Source organism: Carcharodon carcharias, chromosome 21 (genome assembly GCF_017639515.1).
Source record: "Carcharodon carcharias isolate sCarCar2 chromosome 21, sCarCar2.pri, whole genome shotgun sequence".
NCBI classification, from domain to species: domain Eukaryota; kingdom Metazoa; phylum Chordata; class Chondrichthyes; order Lamniformes; family Lamnidae; genus Carcharodon; species Carcharodon carcharias.
The window spans coordinates 6115265-6139206 of NC_054487.1; the positions used below are offsets into that span (position 1 = coordinate 6115265).

At 42.0% G+C, this 23942-nt stretch overlaps 1 protein-coding gene across 1 annotated transcript in view; it reads left to right on the forward strand.

Annotated features, from left to right (window-relative positions):
• The window catches only part of LOC121293294 (sortilin-like), a 114151-nt gene that overhangs the window by 38610 nt on the left and 51599 nt on the right, over positions 1-23942 (forward strand). The window contains exons 2-7 of the mRNA XM_041216194.1: positions 7070-7132; positions 12917-12993; positions 19803-19905; positions 20010-20189; positions 20335-20408; positions 21730-21776. Of these exons, the coding sequence (XP_041072128.1) occupies positions 7070-7132; positions 12917-12993; positions 19803-19905; positions 20010-20189; positions 20335-20408; positions 21730-21776 (544 nt within the window). The remainder of the gene's footprint in view (positions 1-7069; positions 7133-12916; positions 12994-19802; positions 19906-20009; positions 20190-20334; positions 20409-21729; positions 21777-23942) is intronic.

Here is a 23942-nt window from a genome sequence, read left to right on the forward strand (position 1 = left end):
GTAAGAATCCAGAGGGAGGGGTCCAGGTGGAGGGAGAATATTGGAGGTGGGTGAAAGGATCCGTTAAATGGGGAGAGGACTCCTGCCCAAAGAAGTGAGCCCGGAGATGAAGACGGCAGAAGAGGAGTTCAGCATCGTGCCGAGCCCGAAATTCATTAAGGTGAGGGCGTAGGGGTATGAAACTAAGTCCTTTGCTGAGCACTGAACATTCAGCATCGGAGAGGGGAAGGTCAGGGGGTATAGTGAATACACGGCTGGGGCTGGGATGGGAAGATGGGGTGGGGACGGAGGGACAGGCAGGGGTGGAGGGTCCTAGATGGGTGTTGGTGTCGATGAGTTGTTGGAGCTTGCGTTCTTTAGCATTTGAGAGAAAGAGAAAAAGTTTCTTGCTGAGGCGTCGGATGAGACGAAGAAAAAGGAATGTGCTGTTTGATACAATCTGCTGCTGTTAGGATGTCTGGCCTACTTACCTGGCATCACACCGGCACTAACATTCATACACCACATTACTCATCAGTGTGATAAGCAACTGTAAGTTGGTTCTTATCAGTTGATGTCTTTGTGCTTGAGGGAAGGCTGCCAAAGTCAATGGAATCTATTTGCATTTATGGACATCTATTCAATTCTGAGGTGTCATTCATGTCTGGTAACGTCCTCTCTTAATTTCCCTCAGGAGATGAGGGAGGTTGTCTTGAATCCACAATAAGTAAGTTAAATAAAAGCAAAATACTGCGGATGCTGGAAGTCTGAAATGAAAACAGAAAATGCTGGAAAAACTCAGCAGGTCTGGCAGCATCTGTGAAGAGAGACAGAGTTAATGTTTCGAGTCTGTATGACTCTTCTTCAGAGTAAATACACTTCAGAGAATTAGATGATCCTCAGACTCCATTTTGAAACCGTCCTTAAAAATCAGTCCAAGGTTCAGAAAGATAATACAGTTTTTAAAAATATGTAATCTTCATGCCTCCACAGGCATAACACTTTTGAGAAAACATTTGACCGCCTTAGAATGTTTGCGATCAAGAAATCTGATAGAAACCTGTGCCCCTCCCCGGAGGGTGGGTGATATTCCAATGTTCTGTGCCATTACTTTAAGCTGACTAATATCGAGGTGGATTAAACACTACATTGAGCAGACACATTGGTCTCACTTCTCGACCATAATTAGACGCAGAGTACAAAAAACTAGTTTTTGTAATTTCATTAGATGGAAAATGATCCAGTACTTCCAATTAAAAAGTCCCCTATGTCTGTGTTTCTTTGACACAGCTGCTGCTTTTCCCAAACCCTCTGTGAAAGTCCTTAAGATATTTTCCATGTTTTAAAGGTGCTACAGAAGTGCAAGTTGTTGTTGCAGCACTAATGTCAGGAAAAGCTTTAAAATAGCTGCTTTGGTCTAGCACGCTTCTGCTCTGGAGAGCTGTAATGTTGGAGTTGCCATCAAATGAGTATTAAACTGAAGCCCTGTCTGCTCTCCTAGTACCTATTAGGACCTTTAACATTCATCTATTTTGAAGAAGGGGGAGGGAGATCCGCTCTGTGTCCTGGCCAATATTTATCCCTCATTCAACATCACTTTAAAAAAAAACTTGGTTGTCATTAGATTGTGGTTGTAATTATTCTGTTATCATAGTTATGATTCTAGTTTAATATGAAGCAATCTCCCTGTTGTGAAGACTTGCAGTCTTCAGTTGACTACTGAAGAAGTCTTTGCCAGTGGTTGACTGTATAGCAGTGTTTTTAGAAATATAGGAGCATGTTTCTGGATTGTTTTGATGGCCATTGGAGCAGGTTTTTGGTCTTTTCTCTGTGAGGGGAAAAGGATAAAAGCCAATATTAGACACCAAAAGGCATTTGAAACGACAAAGGGAAATCTCTTTTGTGGAAAAGGAGAAACTAAGGGGAAAGAGAGAAGATAATTTTTAAAGAAAAGTTACATGAAATTTAACACTTTTTTGAAACACATTTTTATTTGTGCATTGAAGATATATTTCTGACAAATCTCTGATTTTAAGGAATGTTTCATCTTTACAAAGAGGAACTATTTTGCCATTGTGTTAATGTTTCAGAAATGCCAGTTACTCTGCTAGATGTGCCAGGAATTAATTCCAATTTTAGTGGTTTTGCTTGATAAGAGATTTGATTATCTTTCAATTTTCATTTGTTCTTGGGATGTGGGCATTGCTAACAAAGCTAGCAATTATTGCCTATCCTAGTGGTGAGCCAGCTACAACTGAGCGGCTTGCGAGGCCGTTTCAGAGTGCATTTAAGAGTCAACCCACATTAGTGTGTGTCTGGAGTTACATGGAGACAAGACTGGGTAAGAATGGCAGATTTTCTTCTCTGAAGGATAATGAACCAAATGGGTTTTTACCACAATCTGGTAATTTCATAATCATTATTATGAAACTAGCATTTTAGTCTATATGAATTTAATCTCATGTCTCTGGAGCATTAGTCTGGGCCTGTGGATTACTGGCCCAGTAACAATACCACAATGCTACCATCCCCCAATTCACAGAAATGCACCTTAACTGTAACAAGTGTAAACACAGCTAAAGTAAACTGAGGTTTCATTCCCAATCTGTTTTTACCATGCTCTGTGATTTATGACTGCTTCAGAGCTATTATTGTATTCTTTTATTGCAATCAAACTTACCAGTTCAATTCAAAGGCAGCAGCAAATTATATCATACTTGTGTGTTTTAACTAAATGTGTAGTTGCTCTGCTTTCACATGAAATCAGGAACAATGTGTCAAGTTTAACAGACCCATCTCATACCTGGACTGTCCAGGTTCATTTCAAAAGGGAACCATTGAGGAGGCATAGATAAAGGCAAAACACCGTGGATGCTGGAAATCTGAAACAAAAGCAAAAAGTGCAGGAAAAACTCAGCAGGTCTGACAGCATCAGAGCTCTGAAGAAGGGTCATACGGACTCGAAATGTTTACTCTGTCTTTCTTTCCACAGATGCTTTCAGACCAGCATTTTCTGCTTTTGTGTGAGGAGATATAGATGTCATTTGCATCTTGATAAGCTATTTCTCTAGCAGAGTCAGAGGTCTACCTAGACAATGGTTTCTCAACATAAGAACCTCAATATTGATTTTTCAAAAGCTAATTACTGAGACATTATCAGTCCTGAAACCAATAGCCAGATCCAGATAATAGATAAACATCCCTTTTGACATCATTGTGGAGAAAGAAGGTCACATGACTTCAGTGACCACTTTGAAATCTCTATATTCCTTTGAGAACTGAGAAACCCTCAGACTGCTGTTTTAACACCAACTGGAAAGAATCCAGCAGCCCAGCTAACCAAGCAGCAGCCGCCATCTCTCAACTCCTCAAAGCATGTATGATTTTACATGTTCCTGCTCAATGCCTGCCAAGTGGTCTAACCACAGACCATTATGCTGCATCTTCTTTGTTTCAAGGATTTTTTCATGTTGCTGCCTCAAACCAGAAACTCATCTGAACTGAACTCCGCCACAAAGGAAGTATCCTCTGGACTTCTTGGACACTGGAAATGATGTGAACTAATATCCATTTCTGTGGTTTTTTTTTACTTTTGTTGCCCATAGTTGAAAATCTTCCTCTTTTCTATCCCCCCTTTACTGTATATGTGTGTGTGGTTGCAAACACTCCCATGTCCCCAAGTTTGAATGTGAATCTGAATTAATCATAAGCGAGTTTTCTGCCTGTTGTTATTATTAAATTGGATCTCACAAACTGAGGGTTTAGGGAAACATGCCATTGCCTACTTTAAAAATAATTCCAAAACACCTCTGTTTATGGACAGGTGGGGGAGAGGATAAAGAAGTTCAATTTCTCTCTCTCCTATCCATAACAGAGGGATCTAGGCAGCTGAAAGCACAGCTACCAGTGGTGAGGTGATAAAAATTTGAGATTTTGAAGAGGAGCGCAGCTATCTCAGAGTTGTGAGGCTGGAGGAGGTTACAGAGATAGTGAGGAGAGATTTAAAAACAAGGATGAGAGTTTTCAAATCAAGGTAATGCTTAACCAGGAGCCAACGTAGGCCAGTAAACAGGGCTGACAGTAGGTGCGTGGGATTTGGCACAAGTTAGAATAAAGGCAGCAGAGTTTTGGATGACCTCAAGTTTTGGGAGGGTAGAATTTGGAAGGTGAGACAGGAGTGCATTAGAATAATCAAGTCTGGAGGTAACAAAAGTATGGTTAGAGTTTTCAGCAGGTAGACGAGCTGAGGCAGAAGAGAAGAGAAGGCGGAAATAGGAGGTCGTCGTGACAGTGTGGATATATGGTCAAAAGCTCATCTCTAGGTTGTGACATCGAGGTTGTGAACAGTCTGGTTCAGTCTCCGAGAGTTTCCAGGGAAAAAGATGGAATTCATGAAAAGGGAGCAGAGTTTTTGGGGACCGAAGACTGTGGCTTCAGTCTTCTCAATATTTTATTGATGAAATTTCTGTTAATCTAGTATTGGATGTCTGACAAGCAGCCTGATAAATTAGTAGCCGTGGAGGAGATGAGAGAGGTGGTGCTGAGGCAAAGCCTGGTGTCGCCAGCATAGATGTGGAAACTGAAGCTGTGTTTTCGGGTGACATTGCTAAGGAGCAACATGTAGACGAGAAATAAGAGGGGCCAAAGAATAGATCCTTGGGGGACACCAGAAGTAACTGTGGAAATGAGAAGGAAACTGTTGCAAGCTCTGGGTACAATTAGATAAGATTGAAACTAGGTGAGAACTAGGTGAGCGCAGTCTCACTCAGCTTAACTACAATACATAGTCATTGGAGGAGGATGATGTGGTCAACTCTCTCAAAGGCTGCAGACAGGTATAGAAGGACAGGGAGGGGAAGTTTATCTTTGTCACAGGCACATAGGATGTCATTTGTGACTTTGGTTAGAGTCATTTCAGTACTGTGGCAGGGTGGAAACCTGATTGGAAGGATTCAGACGTGGAATTCTGAGAAAACTGGATATGAATGAACAACACATTCAAGGATTCTTGAGAGGAAAGGGGGGAAGATATTAGCTTGCAGGGATGGAGGAATGAGGGTTGACTTTTTTGAAGAGAGTGAAGATGATGGCAGATTTAAAGGAAAGAGGGACAAAACCTGAGAAGAGAGAATATTTAACAATGTCAACTGACATGGGAGCCAGGGAAGTTATGTCATCAGTGGCTTAGTAGGAAAAGGGCCAAGAGAACTGGAGATGAGTCTCATGGTCTTGTAGACCTTTTAGATAGGAATTTTAAACTTGAGGCATTGGTAGATTCAGCCAATCAAGGATAGGGGTGATGGTGTGAGTTAGAATACAGGCAGTAAAATTTTGGATGTGATCAACTTTATGGAAGGTGGAAACTGGAAGGCCAATGAAAACATTGTAATCATTAACCTCAGCTGGAGTATTCTGTACAGTTTTGGGTGCCACATTATAGGAAGGATGTGAACACATTGGAGAGAGTGCAGAATAGATTTACGAGAATGGTTCCAGGGATGAGACACTTCAGTTATGAGGAAAGGTTGGAGAAGTTGGGATTGTTTTCCTTGGAGACAAGAAGGCTAAGAGGAGACTTGATAGAAGTTTTCAAAATAATGAGGAATCTGGGCAGAGTAGATAGGGAGAAACTGTTCCCACTCATAAACGGATCGAGAACCAGAGCGCACAGTTTTAAAGTGTTTTGTAAAAGAAGCCAATGTCAGCTGAGAAAAAACTTTTTCAGCAGTGAGTAGTTAGGCTTTGGAATGCACTGCCTGCAAGTGTGTTGGAGGAAGGTTCAATTGAGGCATTCAAGAGGGCATTGGATGATTATTTAAATAGAAACAATGTGCAGGGTTACAGGGAAAAGACAGGAGATTGGTACTAAGTTAAAATGCTCATAGAGCTGATACAGACATGATGGGCTGAATGGCCTCCCTTCTACACCGTAACAATTCTGTGATTAAGTTTGGTAGCAACTGAGTTAAGGATGAGGTTTTCAGCAACACATGTGCTTGAGGCAGGGTGGAGATGGGCAATATTATGGAGCAGGTGGTGATGTAGATAATATGGGATGAGAAACTTGTTTCAAAGGACTTTGCAAACAGCTGGTTAGAGTGGAACCAGGCAAGGATGGTCCCACTCAGCTGAATCGCACTGAACGGGTATTAGAGGAGGGAAGCCTGAAGCAAAGGTTATACGTCAGTCGAGAAGCATGAGAATAAATAGTGCATCATGAGGATGTCATTTGTGACTTTGATTAGAGCTGTTTTAGTGCTGTTGCAGGGGTAGACTTGTGACTGGAGAGATCGAAATGTGAAGTTACAGGAGAAATTGCGCAGATTTGAGAATTAACACAACATGCATGAGTTTTGGATAGGTTAGGGAGGTTGGAGATGGGGCAGAGTCATATCAGGTCTTGTCTCACCAACTATTTGTGGCATTGGCAAAAATACTACAGATCTGGAAATCTGAAACAAAAACAAAAAAAAAATGCTGGAAAAACTCAGCAGGTCTGACAGCACCTGTGGAGAGAAAGAGTTAACGTTTCGAGCCCGTATGACTCTACTTCCCCCTCTGAAGAGTTATACAGACTCGAAACGTTAACTCTGTCTTTCTCTCCACAGAGGCCGTCAGACCTGCTGAGTTTTTCCAGCAATTTTTGTTTTGGTTGTGTTATTTGTGATATTTACTTGTCTTTTTCTAGTTTGGTTTTATCTATATATTTTACCTAATGTTTTAAATGTTAGCCAGTTTGGGAGTTAAGTGTATTTATGTCAAACAAGATGGACAGTATATTTACTGAGTTTCCAGCTTTAACAATAATTTGATTTCTGAAATGGTTGGCAAGCTTGGGCTTCAAAAGCCAGGAGTTCTGAACTGTTAATGCAACTAACATTGTTGCAATTTAAATATGAGAACCGGCTTTTTATATAATCCTTTTTTGTTCCTGTCTAAGGTAGATAAAAAGCTTTGAAATAAAAACAGAAAATACTGAAAACATTTGGGTCAAGTAAGCATGAGTGGAGTGATTAACAAAGTTAGCATTTCATTGGAAGCCACACTTAAAGCTTTGATAATTTTTTGCAAATTTTCTTTTACATTTCAGTACACATTTGAGGATGATGATGGTTCTACTGTAACATTGGCTTGGGTTGGAGATGGAACTGGGGTAAGTCAATGTTTTGATGTGTGTGTCATAGTATTTCTATGCTTCCCTTATAAAATGTAGCAAACTTTTTATCATTTATAAAGTTAGTGTCTAATAATGTGCTTGTTTTTGGGCACCTTCCATTTTGTATTCACTTGAAGAGTTAACCAAAAGCTGTCTTCATGATGAAGCTCAAACCCACTGTTAGATGATTCCATTCTTCCAGTAGGAAAATTGTGTTCTCAGGGAATGCAAGCCAGACATGGAGCTAGAATGGGATCTGACCTACAGCCCCTGCAAATGCAGATACCTGCCCAGAGCACAGACTTGCAGAATCATCCCTGCTGAGTATTTAAGGTATTCCAGACAGTGAGCCAACATTCATTGTCTCTGTTTACTGCGACGTTGCTAATATAAGAGCATTCAGATTTGCTATCAAAGCCAACAGTGAGTTGCTTGACTGGAGTAAGGAAACCACAACCATCCAACACTTTGGTTTTATGTTCCAGTCTGTGCATTGTCCTATCATGTCCTGCAGAATCTCCACAAAAGCCATCTTTAGATTGTGATTTACAAGATAGGAAATATGTCTCTTGACATGGAACTCGTCAACCATACTAAACAGGTGATTAGCATCAACACTACACACACAAACAATGGCCAGATATATCAGGTTATTCGAGTGGCAATGCATCCATGCAGTCTAATGTCACTCAATTGCATTGTGCTATGACAATGTTGCAAAGCATGCTGTTTGGTTGCTCCATAGTTAATTTGCTAACTATGCTGATATGAAACTAACAATCCTTTCCCTCATGGCTCTGTGGTGGAACCTTTGAGTCCCCTCTGATCACCAAAATACTTCAGTTTCTAATTTACATCCATGATGGGACTCAAGAACCCATTATAAATTTAAGCTAAGAGGGATAGTAGAATTGGAAAAGAAAGCTCAGAAATTACAGAATGAGTGGACCGAAATATGAAAGTGGACAGAACAATAGCAACACATGTATTCTATTAATGTTATTAAAATAGCTTAATGATGGAGTTGACAAAACCCAAGAGTTTTAGTAGATGAGACACTCACAAGGGCTGGATTTTCATGGAGAGGCAAAAAGATTGAGTCAGGAAACTTCCTGAACTTCCAGACCCCTCTCATTTAAAATGGCTTATATTAGCAACGTCGCAGTAAGCAGAGACAATGAATGTTGGCTAACTGTCTGGAATACCTTAAATACTCAGCAGGGATGATTCTGCAATTCTGTGCTCTGGGCAGGTATCTGCATCTCTGGGGTGGTGGAGTTTGGGGGAGGGTGGGTGGTGGTGGACAGGGGAAGGATGGATGAGGCCCATAACTGGCGGAGACAGTTCAGACAGCCACAGAGGTGGGTAATTGCTGAGGTAGGCTGGTTAGAAGGTCCACCTTTCTTTTTGGGACTTCAGCTCAGTTGAATTAAAGGCTGTTAGGCCCTCGAGCCTTCACCCTCTCACCCAACCCCGATATCCCCTCCGTGCCCCCTCATATCCCTGTGCCCTCTAATATATCCCAAGTTATGTTGTTAGACTGACATAAACGCATAAGGGATTGTGTAAACATATTGTGGCTTCATTGATTTATAATAGCACATGAGAACATTTATACATCAATAGAAAGCTTGACATCAACAGCAGAGTTGTGTGTGTTTGTTCTGCTCAAAGGCAACAGTGAAACTGAGACTGGATCACATGGCACACTTCCCCTCTCGTGATGGCATGCTACTATCCCTTAAAGGCATATTACAACACCCCGTGCCCCTTCCATCTGCCAGCCATTATGTTCATACCTCCTCAATGTTCCCCCCTGCATCCTTCATGCCCATTCACCCAGTATGCACTATATATAAAACCAATGAGTCATATAATAACAGTGGCAAGTATTTAAAAAGCTCATGGAAAAAACACACAAAAAAGCCAAAAAGATCTCTGAAAAAACTGCTGTTCTTATAACTTGTAACATTGTCAATAGACGGCTATTTGTAGTATAAATAACAGAAGCTTTACCACAATTTATATCTCTTAATCCTTTCCAAATAAACATGGACACTGAAACACCACATCAAAGAATAAATAAGCTAACATTCCCCTTCAACCTCTATAAGCAGACCCCCGCTGAGCTGACTCCATTAGTGAGTCTTGGAGCTCAGTAAAGCATTCACAATGAGGCCATCTTGGAAAGGTATCAACAGAAACTGATGGCCAGACATCTTATCAGCGTAGTTGCAAATTAACTACGAGCTACTCAGTTTCCAGGCCCTTGGTGTACTATAGTGGAAAAACCTCAGATGGTGGCATTTCCACATCTTTTCTTTGGAGAACTTTATTTTTCAAAAATATACTTTATTCATAGAATTTAGAAAAGCACATTACATGACGATTCAAAGTTGACATTATAAACATACAAACATATGTGGAGTAAGCCATTTGACCCCTCATGCCTACTCTGCCATTCAATAAAATCATGACTGATCTGATTGTGACCTCAACACCACTAACCTGCCTACACCTGATATCTTTGATTTCATTGTAGTCAAGAACCTAATCTACCTCTGGCTTAAAACTATTCAATGACCCTGCCTCTACCACTCTCTGGGGAAGCCGAGTTCCACACACTCACGACAGTCTGAAAGAAAACATTTCTCCTCATCTCCATCTTATTACGTAAGGTGCAAACCAAAATCATCTACTGTATGCTACTCACTACATTTACAATTGCAGTGAATATTTACAAGCTTCATTAGATGTCAAACATACAGCCAAAGGGACTTTACCCAGTTTCCGGCCCTTTGCTGCACCATGGCTGCAAGACATTAGACAGTGGCCTTTGCCATTGAGCCTTTGTGGTGACTGCCCCAAGTTTTGTGCATCCCTCAGTATGTAACCCTGGACCTTGGAATGTGGCAGTCTGTAACACTCGGTCAGGGACAACTCCTTGCATTGGAAGACCAAGTTTCAGGCAGATCAATGAACAACTTTCACTGAGTTAATGGTTCTCCAGCTGCAGTTGATGTTTATCTTGGTGTGTGTCCACGGGAACTGCCTGTAGCGCACAGAGCCATGCATCATGGAACTGCTTGGGAGGAACCTTGACAAAAAGCACTACATCTCTCTTTCCAGACCACTTTAGCAAAGGTACATTCCAGAAGGAGTGGATGATGGTCTCTTCCCCACTGCAGCCACCTTGAGGGCAATATAAACAGAGCAATTTGATAACAGTGAGGCTAGGGTCAATTACTGATGCATAGAATTGAAGGGGGTGCAGGAGTTTGAAACATACAATCAGTACAAGCCTTTATTGTTGGTATAGTTTGGTGTCACAACGAAATAACACCAACTTGTTCTACAGGCTAGGAGGATCTGAATTATTCATGTTGACCTCATGATCTTGAGTGAGCTGCCATTGTGAGTTAAAGAAATGCCAGGAAGTTTCCTGGTCGGCAACATAGGGAAATCAGAGGCAGAGTCAGCCCAAGGATTTTCACAACAGGCCACCAGACTTGTGGTCTTGCTGCCTCTTCATCCTAGCAATGGTGTACGAATGAGTGTAATTGTAGTTGGAGGGAAGCATCTTTATTCTGTGCCACTTGTGCATAAAAGTCAAGTGACGTGGTTGGGCTGGGTATTATGATTTGTACAGATTACCAAATGGTTGATTTTGCAGAATCATTTCACAGTTTAAGTGTACAGGTACTAAGCAAGTGCTGAGCAGTTCCACAGGCAATTATTTTATATTTTGTCTTTCCCTGAAATGTTTTATCCTTTACAGGGTATAATATGAACATATGTTATCTATTCTTTTGATAAGAAGCCAGTTCACTTTTTCCCCCTTCCCTCTCTCTTCATTAATGAGAACAAATCAAATTGGGGAAGCCATAGGATCATTTGGGCAACACCAGTACTCTAGTGCATAAACACTTGAAAAATGAACAGGTTAGGATTATTTTTTTTAGTACGATTGCCTACAGCATATTCACAAATGTGATTTGTCCGTTTTTCCTATTTAATACGAATACAGCTCCTCAGCCTCATTAGTTAAGAGGGTGGGGCAGCTAAAGTTACATCTAAGTCATAACTCTCTAATGGTTTCAAGTGGAACCCGTTTTGGAACCGACGCTTTGTGATGTGGAATGACCAGCTCTGCCAGTTTTCTTCACCTTCGAGAGGAATTATTCATTCTGTTTGTGTTTTTCTTACCCCCCGGGAGAAACTTGTTTGTCTGCTCATTCCTCCGATACTGAAATACACAATTCCAATTAATTTTTTCCTCCCTGCAAGAGTTTTCAGTGTTAAAATAAAGTTTCATCACACAACCTCCTACACTGAGTCCCTCTGTCCCAGTGCACTAGAACTGTGGATTTACCAATGCACAGGGAGACTTTCTGAAAGTCAAATTCAACTTAAGGAACGAATCAGTTGGTACATTCCTGCCCAATATTCCTTTTTATTCCATCTGCCCCCTCCCCTACCCCCCACCATCCACTCCCCCAACTGGCCTCCATGTTTTAACCTCTGATTCATGGCAACATTGCTCAGACTTCTCTTTGCTTTCTATACGCTGTGTACTTTCTCTCTATATGGGGACATATCCCATTTCCCTAAATCTAGAGACCTAAGGCTTAGGGTATTCTGTGTGCATGGGGACTATTGGATTTTGCCCACGTAAAGCTGTAGAACATCTGGAAGCTTCTTGCTGCTTTTCAGGTAGGATCATAGTAATGTGTTAGGGCAGGGCTATCTGGAGCTGAGTAGGGAGGACCCCAACCCCCATGACGGACTTATCCCTCCAGTTTCTACCACTGCACCAGATCAGATGCTCAATAGTTAACAATAACTTTGAATGCTGTTGGCCTGCTGGTGTTGAGAGAGAGAGGGAGAAGTTGATCCAGTTATCCACTTCCATCTCCAAACATGTTTCCAGGAGCCATTCTGACCATAAGTAGAACTTAGCTACACCCTAAGCCTCCTCAACACAGGTAATTATGAACAACTGTCATCGGCAATTTAGAGGTAACTACAGACACACGCAGGTAGAGGGAGTTAGTAGGGCTGATTTTTATTACTGTTGGATTTTAATTACCCCCTCTCCTGCTGACAGAAGCACTCAGTCATTTAAAAGTCTCAGTTCAATTTCCATTCTCCTGGTGATGTTTCAAACTTGCATCTCATTGCAGCAAGGCAGTTTTGGGAGGGTGGGAGTTCGGGTACTGAACCATTGAAGGAGGCATTCGGCCCATTGTGTCTGTGATGGATCATTGTTAGAGAATGTAAAATTAATTCCACTGCCCCGTCCTCTGCTTCTAGCCCTTCATCATCCTCTGCTTCACTGGGGAGGATATGAAGTGCAAAAAACAGTAACAAACTTTCAAACAATGTATAGTATAAAAGGTGGAGGAAGACAGCAGGAACTTTGAGCTATGTTACAAATTCACTTCTTGTTAGCATGCTATGTAAAAAGCCATAAAAGTCCCTGTGAGATTTTTATAAATTGAATCCTCATTTTCTTGAAGGAATGAACACCTGCTTCCTTAATAACTTTTTTTGTGACAGTTTATAAAGCTTTTCTCAGAAACAGTTCCTTCAGTATTTGTGGTTACCTTGCTGGCAGTGAGGCAGTACACAGCATAGTGGCAAGAGAGAATGTGCTTGCTGCTTCTGCTGCTTCTCTTTTCCCCTACTTTTAGTAAAGTTAAATATAACAATTGCCTTGTTATCTGGAAGTTTCCAACTATATTGTACTTGAGCACTAAAATTAATGCACATTTTTTTCAGATTATTCTTGCTTTGACTACTTTCAACTTGCCACTTCTTTGGCTGTTTTTTGGTGGAACTTCACGACTGTACAGAAGGTAAGGCTGAAATCCTTGTATCCTGCAATTCTGGTTTAGGGCTCCATACCCGCAACAGAAAAGGGGGACTGATATAAACTCATGCTCTTCTGAAAATAAGTGGAGTAATTGTGAAAACGTTGCTGTAAGAAGTGAACACAACACAAGAAGACAAGAATTAGGAGCAGGAGTAGGCCATTCAGCCCCTTGAGCCAGCTCCGCCATTCAATAAGATCAAGGCTGATTTGGTTGTGGTCTCAACTCCACTTTCCTGCCTAACACACATAATCCCTGACTCCCTTGTTAATCAAAAGTCTGTCTAATTCACCCTTTAATGTTCAATGATCCAGCCTCCACTGTTCTCTGGGGAAGAGAATTCCACAGACTAATGACTGTCTGAGAGAGAAAAAATCCTCCTTATCTCAGTCTTAAATGAGAGGGGTTGCCATTGACCAGAAGGCTCTAACTTCTGTGGGGTACAAGAGTAGGTCAGGTCAGAGGGCATTCTGTGGTGAGTAATTCACCTCCAGATTCCCCAAAGCCTGGCAACCATCTACAAGACACAAGTCAGCAGCCTGTTGGAATACTACTCGCCTGGATGAGTGCAGTTCAAACAACATTCGAAGCTTGACACAATCCAGGACAAGGCAGCCCACTTGATCAGCACCCCATCCACCAGCTTCGACATTCGCTCTCCACCATCCACAGGAGCTTTTCAAAAATACTTCCTTGGGATATGACTATCACTGGCAATTTATTGCCCATTCCTTGTTTCCCCTTGAGGTGGTGGTGAGTCACCTTCTCAATCTGCTGTAGGCGATGTGGTGAAGATACTCCAAAGTGCTGTTGGGTCAGGAATTTGACCCAGTGGCTGTGGAGGAGTGGCATAATACATTCAAGTCATGATGGTGTGACTTCAGAGGGCAACATGGAGGTGATGGCACTGCCATGCACCTGTTATCCTTGTACATCTAGGAGGTCGCCGATTTGCTGTTAGACTGAACAGCACCACATTTAGTTGAATAAGGGAGATTTTTCCTAAGATCTTTATCAATAATAAATGAGTAGTGATTAACATGCCTATGTAAGTGGTAGACCTGGGTCTAAATTCAACAGGTTCCAAACACAGGCATGGGGGTCAAGTTGCATGATTAACCCACACACTTTGATTGTACTGCAGGCAACATGCAACTTTGTGCTGCCTGTTCATTTTAATAATTTGCAGCATCCAGCCAGTAGTAACTGTGCTCTTGTTTGTCTGATCAACAAAAGGTCAATATCATTAGTGACTAGTGCCTTTTAAATCCTGCCCATACCTCTTAAAAGAGAGGTAGGTTGTGACTGGAGCAGGTGTTGGCAGTCATGTAGAAATTGCACCTGACCTGGGAAGTATTGAATAAGAGTACAACATGGGAGAACATTGGTTCCCAGGTTTCTGGCCTTGCTGGAGGAGGAGAGATGTTCTATATCTGAAAAGGGTCAGGAGGCCCTGCAGCAGCATGTTCAAAAGGCAGTGGGATCAAATAGTTTGTGGGGATCAATGGCAGAAGTCAAGCCCTGAAAAGCTGTCTGCAGTGCCACAAGAGCTTTAAGGACCTCATGCAGTTGGGGTCCTCGTGCAGGGGCTGTTGCTGTCCATGCTCAGATGTGCTCTCCTAGGCAGGCAGAAGTCAGGCACTGAGGCAAATGTACCAGGGTAATTAGTTGACCTCAGTGTGCAATTTGGAATCATTTCATTTAGAAATTTGGTTTGTAATGTTTATTGTGAGGTGGCTTTTATTTTTGTGTTGTGGCCCAGTGGGTGCTGTGATGGTCTGTAAGGAAAAGGACTGCCAATGAATGGGGAATTGGAGTTGTGGTTACTGGGATCTATATGGACAGCCCAGCCACAAAAAGGGCTGAGTTAGTTGACTTGCCTCTCCCTCCTCCTCGTGCTCCCATTTCTTAATTGCTTTGCTGAATAGCTGGTGGAAAAGGCTCTCTTCTCATGATGGTGAGATAGCGCAGCATGGAGCACACCACGGTGAATCTTCACACCCACTTTGTTGAGTACTGCAGGGCTCTTGCAGCCAGCGGGAGTGTTTTATCATCTCACCAGTGGTCTGTTCTATCACATTTCTTGTAGGTATGCTGCACATGTACATGGGTAGCACACTGGACTCATCAGCCATGATTTCAGCTGATATTCCTTGTGGCCCAGTATCTATCCTTTGGTTTACCATGGTGCTAATATCTCCAGCCTGGAGGGAACCAGATGCATAAAAGTTCATTGTATTAGTCACCTTCACAGCCGCTGGCAGAGTGGTCCTTGCACTCCTCTGAGACTGCAGCAAATGGCAGATTTCAAGAAGGACATCTTTACCGAAGTACAGACATTGCACAATGTGTTACTTTCCGAGGCTTAGGTAGGAGAATTGCTCCCTGAACATGATGATTGGATACGGCTTCCTGTCGAGAGCCATCATCTTCTTCATCCTGATCATCACCTCTGTGCATTCTCTCAAGCATGCTGCATTTCAGGAGAATCCTAGCCATGCACTGTGCTGTCTGGGAGCAACTAGTTTGTGCAGCATCTTTGAAGTCAGCAAAAACCCTTTCAGCAGCTGCCACACTACTCCCTATAGACTTTCCCAACTTTAAACAGCTATACAAAATACAAAACACTTATATAATTGAAGCCAGAGCCAGAAGAAATCAGCCAGCAATTAACCTGATGATGCTTCTAAATAGCACAGCTGGGAGCGTGCTTCCTGATGCTGAAAACTGCACGAGATTGACAGGATGTTAGCTGGAATAAAGAGCTTAAATGGCAGTGCTGGAGTCACATCAGTATTGCACATATCTTAGTGCTGCCAACTGCCCACTTTCTTTTGCCAATGACCTTTCATCAGAAATAATGTTTTCGTGATGAATAATTGACCTGAAACATTAACTGTGTTTCTCTTCAGAGATGCTGCCTGATGTGAATTTTCTGTTCTTACTCCAAACAATGCAATGTGTAGGATCATAGCTGAGGTGCTGGAAGTTTATTACCTCAGATCAATTAAGTAAGAAATTTATTATACTATGTAACATAACAACCCAGCCAAAATGACTTTCTTGTGGCTAATTGGGGAAGGGAGAAATCAATGAGTTCATTCTCTGCACCAGTAAGCATTACAACTCCTGCCTAATAATGACTACTGAGGTATGGTCAGGTGCGAATATGACAAACACACAATAATACTGCACAGGAGGGAGAGGGACTCACACACAGAGATACACACACATAGACACACACCCTTAAATCACCTGGACCAGATGGATTACACCCCAGAGTTCTGAAGGAGATAGCTGAAGAGAGAGTGGAGGCATTAGTGGTGATCTTTCAGGAATCACTGGAGTCAGGGAGGGTCCCAGAGGACTGAAAAATCACTAATGTAACCCCCCCATTTAAGAAGGGAATGAGGCAAAAGACTGGAAATTACAAGCTGATTAGCCTGACCTCGGTCCTTGGTAAAATTTTAGAGTCCATTATTAAGGATGAGATTTCAGAATACTTGGAAGTGCATGGTAAAATCGGGCAAAGTCAGCATGGTTTCATCAAGGGGAGGTCATGCCTGACAAATCTGTTAGAATTCTTTGAGGAGGTAACGAGTAGGTTAGACAAAGGAGAGCCAATGGATGTTATCTACTTGGACTTCCAGAAGGCCTTTGACAAGGTGCCGCACAGGAGGCTGCTCAGTAAGATAAGAGCCCATGGTGTTAGAGGCAAGGTACTAGCATGGATAGAAGATTGGCTGTCTGGCAGGAGGCAGAGAATGGGGGTAAGGGGGTCCTTCTCAGCATGGCGGCTGGTGACTGGTGGAATTCCGCAGGGGTCAGTGTTGGTACCACAACTTTTCACTTTATACATTAATGATCTAGATGAAGGAACTGAGGGCATCCTGGCTAAGTTTGTAGTTGATACAAAGATAGGTGCAGGGACAGGTAGTATTGAGGAGTCGGGGAGGCTGCAGAAGGATTTGGACAGGTTAGGAGAATGGGCAAAGAAGTGGCAGATGGAATACAACGTGGGGAAGTGTGAGGTCATGCACTTTGGTGGGAAGAATAGAGGCATAGACTATTTTCTCAATGGGGAGAGAATTCAGAAATCTGGAATGCAAAGGGACTTGGGAGTCCTAGTCCAGGATTCTCTTAAGGTTAACTTGCAGGTTGAGTCAGTAGTTAGGAAGGCATATGCAATTTATTTCGGGAGGACTAGAATATAAAAGCAGGGATGTGCCGCTGAGGCTTTATAAGGCTCTGGTCAGACCACATTTAGAATATTGTGAGCAATTTTGGGCCCCATATCTCAGGAAGGATGTTCTGGCCCTGGAGAGGGTCCAGAGGAGGTTCACGAGAATGATCCCAGGAATGAAAGGCTTAACATATGAGGAACGTTTGAGGACTCTGGGTCTATACTCGATGGAGTTTAGAAGGATGAGGGGGGATCTGATTGAAACTTACAGAATACTGAAAGGCCCAGATAGAGTGGACGTAGGGAAGATGTTTCCATTAGTAGGAGAAACTAGGACCCGAGGGCACAGCCTCAGAGTAAAGGGAAGACCTTTTAGAACAGAAATGAGGAGAAACTTCTTTAGCCAGAGAGTGGTGAATCTATGGAATTCATTGCCACAGAAGGCTGTGGAGGCCAGGTCATTGAGTGTAGTTAAGACCGAGATAGATAGGTTCTTGATTGGTAAGCGGATCAAAGGTTACGGGGAGAAGGCGGGAGAATGGCGTTGAGAAACTTATCAGCCATGATTGAATGGTGGAGCAGACTCGATGGGCCGAATGGCCTAATTTCTGCTCCTATGTCTTACGGTCACACAAATCATGTCACCACCAGATGGCAGCATCAAGCATTGATCTCTATCTATTGCTCACAGCTACAAGTGCCTGACGACTGTACTGTGACAGCGTGGCAAGGAATGTGTGTAGTTCTGCTATTATCCTACTCTCCCACCTACCATGAAACTCTCATGAAAGGATACTCAGGTGGTAGCATATTTACTACCTCTTCTTCCAGCCCAAGAAGGATGAAAGGTTCTCTGCCCCCGAGTCTGGTATCCAACCAACAGAGCTACAAGAGACTATCAGCATTTAGAGCTTCACATGTCATTTGGGGGTAAAGTTCAACATGTGGAGGCACAACACAGGTAATAGCAGACGGACTGTATGACTGGTGACAGATTTACCCTCTACCCAGCTTTACCTGTCCCACCCCCCCTCTACCAGCTTATATTTCACCTCATTTCTATTTTTCCTTAGTTCTGTTGAAGAGTCATACGGACTCGAAACGTTAACTGTGTTCCTCTCCGCAGATGCGGTCAGACCTGCTGAGTTTTTCCAGCTATTTTTGTTTTTGTACAAGTTTATTGAGCCTTGTTCCACACCTCCACCAACAGTGAATTTTATCCACGTTATGTTTTTAATTATTCAATACAATAAAATGACAAAGAAATGAAAGGTAGAAACTGGTGTGTGTGTGACTGTGATTCTTGGGCAGAGAACAGGGGCAAAGCAATACCAATTTAGCAGTGGGTCAGCCAGTGCCCTGGGTACACTGTTAAATTCATTGGGCTCCTTTTTTTTCAATGTCCTCGGCCCCTTGAATACCTCAATGAGGGACTTAGACCTGTTAAAGAGCCTCTCTACAAAATGTGTTACCAATGAACAGGGCAGGACCCACCCTGCTCAAGAGCAGCTCTCCTTACCTCATGTTCCCTACAATCGCACTGCCCCCTTTCCTGCCCCCATATCTTGCTCCAAACTCTTTCCTGCACCCACCCCCCCCACCTCCCCTCCCCCCACACGCATGTCCAAACCTAATTTTTCTTCTGGGGTGGAGTGAGTTGCTTGTCCTGCACTGGTAGCTGACTCTAAATTTGTAGATGAGGCCAGCTCCATTTCTTGATGTTCCTTGGGTTTGGCCATGTGTGCGGAGTCTGGGTCCATCAGGCAATACAAAAATCTACCCCTTTAATCCATCGCCATAAAATATTAAGGAGGTACCAAAATACATTGAGTGATAACCAAGTTACAACTACATCCTGTCAACCTTGTGCCATATAGGGATAAGATTACCTTGAATCATTGTGGTCTTCTGCTTCATTGCATTCGATGGATCAAGTTTCTATCCCTACTGCCAACTGTAAGTTTATGTTTAATTTCTAAACATAATTTCTCATACTCGATCATAAGCATATAGAAAACAAATATATAGACGTTGCAATATGGAAACCGGTCATTTTGAAATTGCATTGTGTGGTAATAGCGCTCAAATTTCTGACATATTTGCATGAAGACCCTTTGCCCACTTAGCTATTTTAGCAGACGTTATTTTACTTTTCTGCATTAACAAACTAAGGAATTTCATACGAGTATTTGCACACTAATTTTTCATACAAATTTTCAAACCAACAAAAACCTTAAATGCTACTTGCCATGCCTAGTTTTCTCTTTTGCTGCTCTCTGTTCCAGTTTCTTAATCCTGCTTTTCCTCTCCATTCATCCCCTTTTCAGTTTTCTGTCCTTCATGTAAGTGTATCTTTTTTCCCCATTCTTTACCTAATGCTTTACATCTTTCTAACTGTTAAGCATTTAGGAGACTGGACTTTGATGTATTAATTACAATTCAACACTGCCTCACCTCCCCTCTCTCTCTCAGCAGGGTAAAGAATGTGAATGATTGTTACTGTCCCTTCTGTTGTCTGACTGAAGGGCTTAGGAAAGGATCATGTCTGTTTTTTATTCATTTGTAATTTATTTGGTGAAGATACAGATAAGTGATGTCCTTTGAATTGCAGTGAGGATTACGGGAAAACATTTGTTGACATCTCAAGCATTCTCAGCAACTATTATATACGGAAGGAATTTGGAATTAACGTAGGACCAGAGCATTCCAAGAAGGTGAGATTTCTTCAAAACAGGTGAAGCAAAAAATGTCCTCTCAACACAAAGAAGGAAACCCTGTGCAATTATTAAAAATGCATTCCTTTGTCTTAAAATGAAAGGTAATTCTGACTGCTGATGAGTCAAGACACATCGGACATAGTGGAAAACAAAGTGGTGTAATAATTCGATCGAGTGATTCTGGTGAAACATTTCATTCTATCCGTCTACCCTTCCATCCTGGCCAGCCGATGCTCTATCATTCTACCAATTCAGATTACCTGCTGGCCTACAGTGCTGACGTGAGTGTCTCAAAGACGAAATCAGCCGAGCTTATTGTTTTTAACTGTAACTGATAGCTGTAAAAATTCAGAAGGCCTCTGCTCAGCTTTCAGCATCAATGTTTGGTGGAAACTCTCACTTTGCTATTTCTTTCTCCCACTGCAGCATGTCCTGTGGCTTTCTCAGAACTTTGGTACAACGTGGGTAACGATCCATCAATTTGTGTATACATACACCTGGTAAGGTTTTTTAAAAATTGGCAATGGATCTTTCACTTTCTAGAACAGATCTTATGTATTTTTTTTGTAGTAGCAGGTTTCTAACATTTTGGAAAATTGCACAGCAGTTTAAAGTATTTTGCCAGTGTTGTGCATTAAATAAATGTGTTCCAGTGCTAGTAATTTTAAGTGTTATCTATTGGATTCTCCCTGACCCTTTCTTTTTCTGACAATGTTGTCTTTTCTCATTGCACTTAAAGACGCTATGACCAGTCCAAATTAATGGACAGAAAAAACCCACCTCCTCCATCAGGCCAGCCCAACACATGATAATTGAATCATCATAAGCAGGCACTCCACTGCACTGTCCCCTCCCCTCCAGTAACCACATAGTACGCTGAGGGAAGTGGGGCAGAGGGAAGAGAAAAATCAATAATGAGAAAGCTACTCTGGAAAGTTCCTTTTCCAACTCCCTCAGGCAATCAAAACCACTCCAAGGTTTTGTTGTTACATTGGAGCAGAAGTAGATCATTCCGTCCCTGAGCTTATTCCACCGTTAAGTTAGACTATGGTTAATCTGAACCTCAGCCTCATTTAACTCCCTTTGCTTCACCTCCCTTGATATCCTGACCTAATAAAACTCTCTACCATCATCACTTAAAAATGTTTCAGTGCTTCATACACAATGAGATATTTTGATCTACAGTGCTCACTGTTATACAGCAATCACTGCAGCTATTTTATGCATAGATTTTTATGATACTGCAACACACATTATTGTAGCTTTCTGACCAGGTAACCTTATGAATCTTGAACAATACAATGTTTTATGCTCCTGCTTGTTCGGCGGTTTGTAAACAAAAAAATCTCAAAAACTGTTGTACGAATTTCAACGAAACTTGGTAAACAGGGTATATCCCAAGGAAGAAATGATTAGTTTTTGGTAAAGGTGTAGACCCCAATCCTGGAATTTTTTTAAGAATCCAATAACATTGGGAGATGGGGCAAATTGACTTTCTTTTCAGAATGTTGTGGGTTGTTTTATTTATGATGTTGATTGTTTTAGAATGTTGTGGATTGTCCCAGCTACTGTGGGGAATTTGTCCTAGCTATCAAAATGTGAGCAGAGTTTTCAGAGCAGGTTGTTAAATATGGATTGCCCTGAAACCTCCACAGTGAGATGGAAGCTCTAAATAATTTTTTCAACTTTGTAGTTACGGAAAATCAATCAGGCAGAGGAAAGCCTCAAGGAAGAACTGCACAATTGTAATAGCTTTGAGTTAGCAGTGTGGCAGAGATATGCCCTCTTCACTTGTTTCTCATGATTTTCTTTGTTTCTTAGGGGACCTGGAAACACTATTTTCTTCTCAACTCACCCCAATGGCATTTGTAAGTTAACTGATTTTTAAAAATACTTCTGTTTGAAACCTGAGTTAGTTCTTACTCATTAATCGTCTCGCTGTCTTTAATTCTCTTTTGTTCTCTCTCTCTCTCACCCTGACTTTCTCCTTTCAATCTCCAACAGCTGTTCTTGTTCTCGGTTGTGAGTAGACTCTCTCTTTTCCCCCTCTGTAGACATGTTTTTCTTGTTGGTTGAGATGTAATTGCAGTGATCTGACATGCATTACTATGCTTTCAGTAGAATTATGATGCTTTTCTTTGTAAAAATGTTGGAAGCTGTACTCAGTCTGCCTGTTATATTTTCATGTTGTTTAGGCAAGCGTCTCTTGGTAGTCCAATGCTACCATAACTGTACACACCATATGATCTTGGACTCAGTGCCCGGTCTGAGCTGAGTAATCTGGTCTCATCCAGCTGAGTGCCACAACATTTGAACCAGGAAAAGGAAAAACTTGGCCTGATTTCCCACTCTTACAATCCAGTGACTCCAATCTTTGGATGGACATGATTAAAAACAGGATCAGATTTGAGTCTGAAGCCCATTACAGGCAAATAGCTGCTGATACTTACTGAGGTGCAAATTGACTTGGCGCAAAACAGACAATAGCGAATCAGCAGCCTGTTTTGCACTCAGCAAAGTCAATGAAAAGAATTGGTTGTGATGGCTGCTGGTTTGCTATTGCCTGGATTGGGCTACTTGCTAAAATAACTTCACTCCCATTGTTTCATTACATTTCTTAAATAGCACTTGTACAGCTACTCGATGATTACCAATACCTCGAGAATTGTACATGAACAAAGGTCAGCACCTGGAAAGGGAGAAACTAGGGGGAAATAAAAGGTATTGAGAGGGTTTTGCTCTGGTAAATACATTCACTTAGCACCCAGCTGGAAAAACTGTACATTTTTCTGATAAGCAATATCTTAATCTATTACCACTGGCATGGCAATGCTAAATTTAATGTAGGATGAATTTATCCACGTTTTCCATCTCAATAAGCATACGTGAGGTATTTAACCTAGACCAGTGAATGTGACCATCCTTATCAATGAAGGGTCAGAAACAGCCAAAATGTAAAAATGATATTTTTCCAAAGCAGCACTGCTTGCTCAAGTCAAACATTAACAGTACCTTTTGCTACAAAACAAATTCTCTTGAATGCATAAGAAAGCTTGAACGTTGATCATGTGTACAGTCAACATAGCTTCCCAATTGCACAAAGTGCACAGGATTGTTTTAAACACATCAGTGAAAGGGCATCAGTGATGAAAGTCGATTGCACATTACGATGAAGAAGCCAACGAACATTTATATTTATAAAAGGACGAATGTTGGCCTGAGCACAAAATTGACAAATCTGGGTAAAGGCGACGGTATTCCTCAGGATTAGAACTCTCTGGTAAGTGTGAACTTTATATTTTATTTCATAAACTGTTGTCCAAAACAATTGAAACAGTATGTAAACATTATCATGAATCTACTTGGTAAAGATTAGGTTGCACTTGTGAAAGCAAGTGAAAAATATTCTGAGCCCAAAAAACCTTGGGGGCTACCAGCATTCTGGGATAGGAAGCAGGCCCTCCAGGCTCTATGGGGGCTGAGACCCAGGAAGAACCCAGGAACATAGGTCTCTGCCCAGAGAATCTCTGATGGGGCTTAGGGTGACCGGAACTTCTGCCTGCCCCAAGCATAGCCTGAGGAAGGTTGGGGGGAGGGAGCAGCAAATTGTCATGCCAGGAATTCCTTCAACTCTTGCATCCATTCTGCACAGCGATCTTAATGCCAGGAAAAACCTCTTATTCGGGTCAGTTTAGAATACAGGGGGTTCCACCTGCAAGTTACAGGCTTGGACATGATTGAAATATAACTGGCATATCCAGGAATATCAGCCTCCTTATAAAGAATGTCGACCTGGATGGTGCCAATTGGCCTCTGAGCGACTTGCCAATGCTGCTTTTTCTTCCTCTTCTCCTGCATTGGTGCCCAGAATATGCCTGGATTTGGCACAGGTGCCTATCAAATATATTTAAATGAAATGATTCTGCTCTGACCCCAAATATTCCAACTGGTTTGGGATTGGAGGTTGGTTGTGTCAGTTCTATCACGTTAGAGCTGGTGGAATTAGCTTGAGGATGATGCAGGGTCCCATGCCC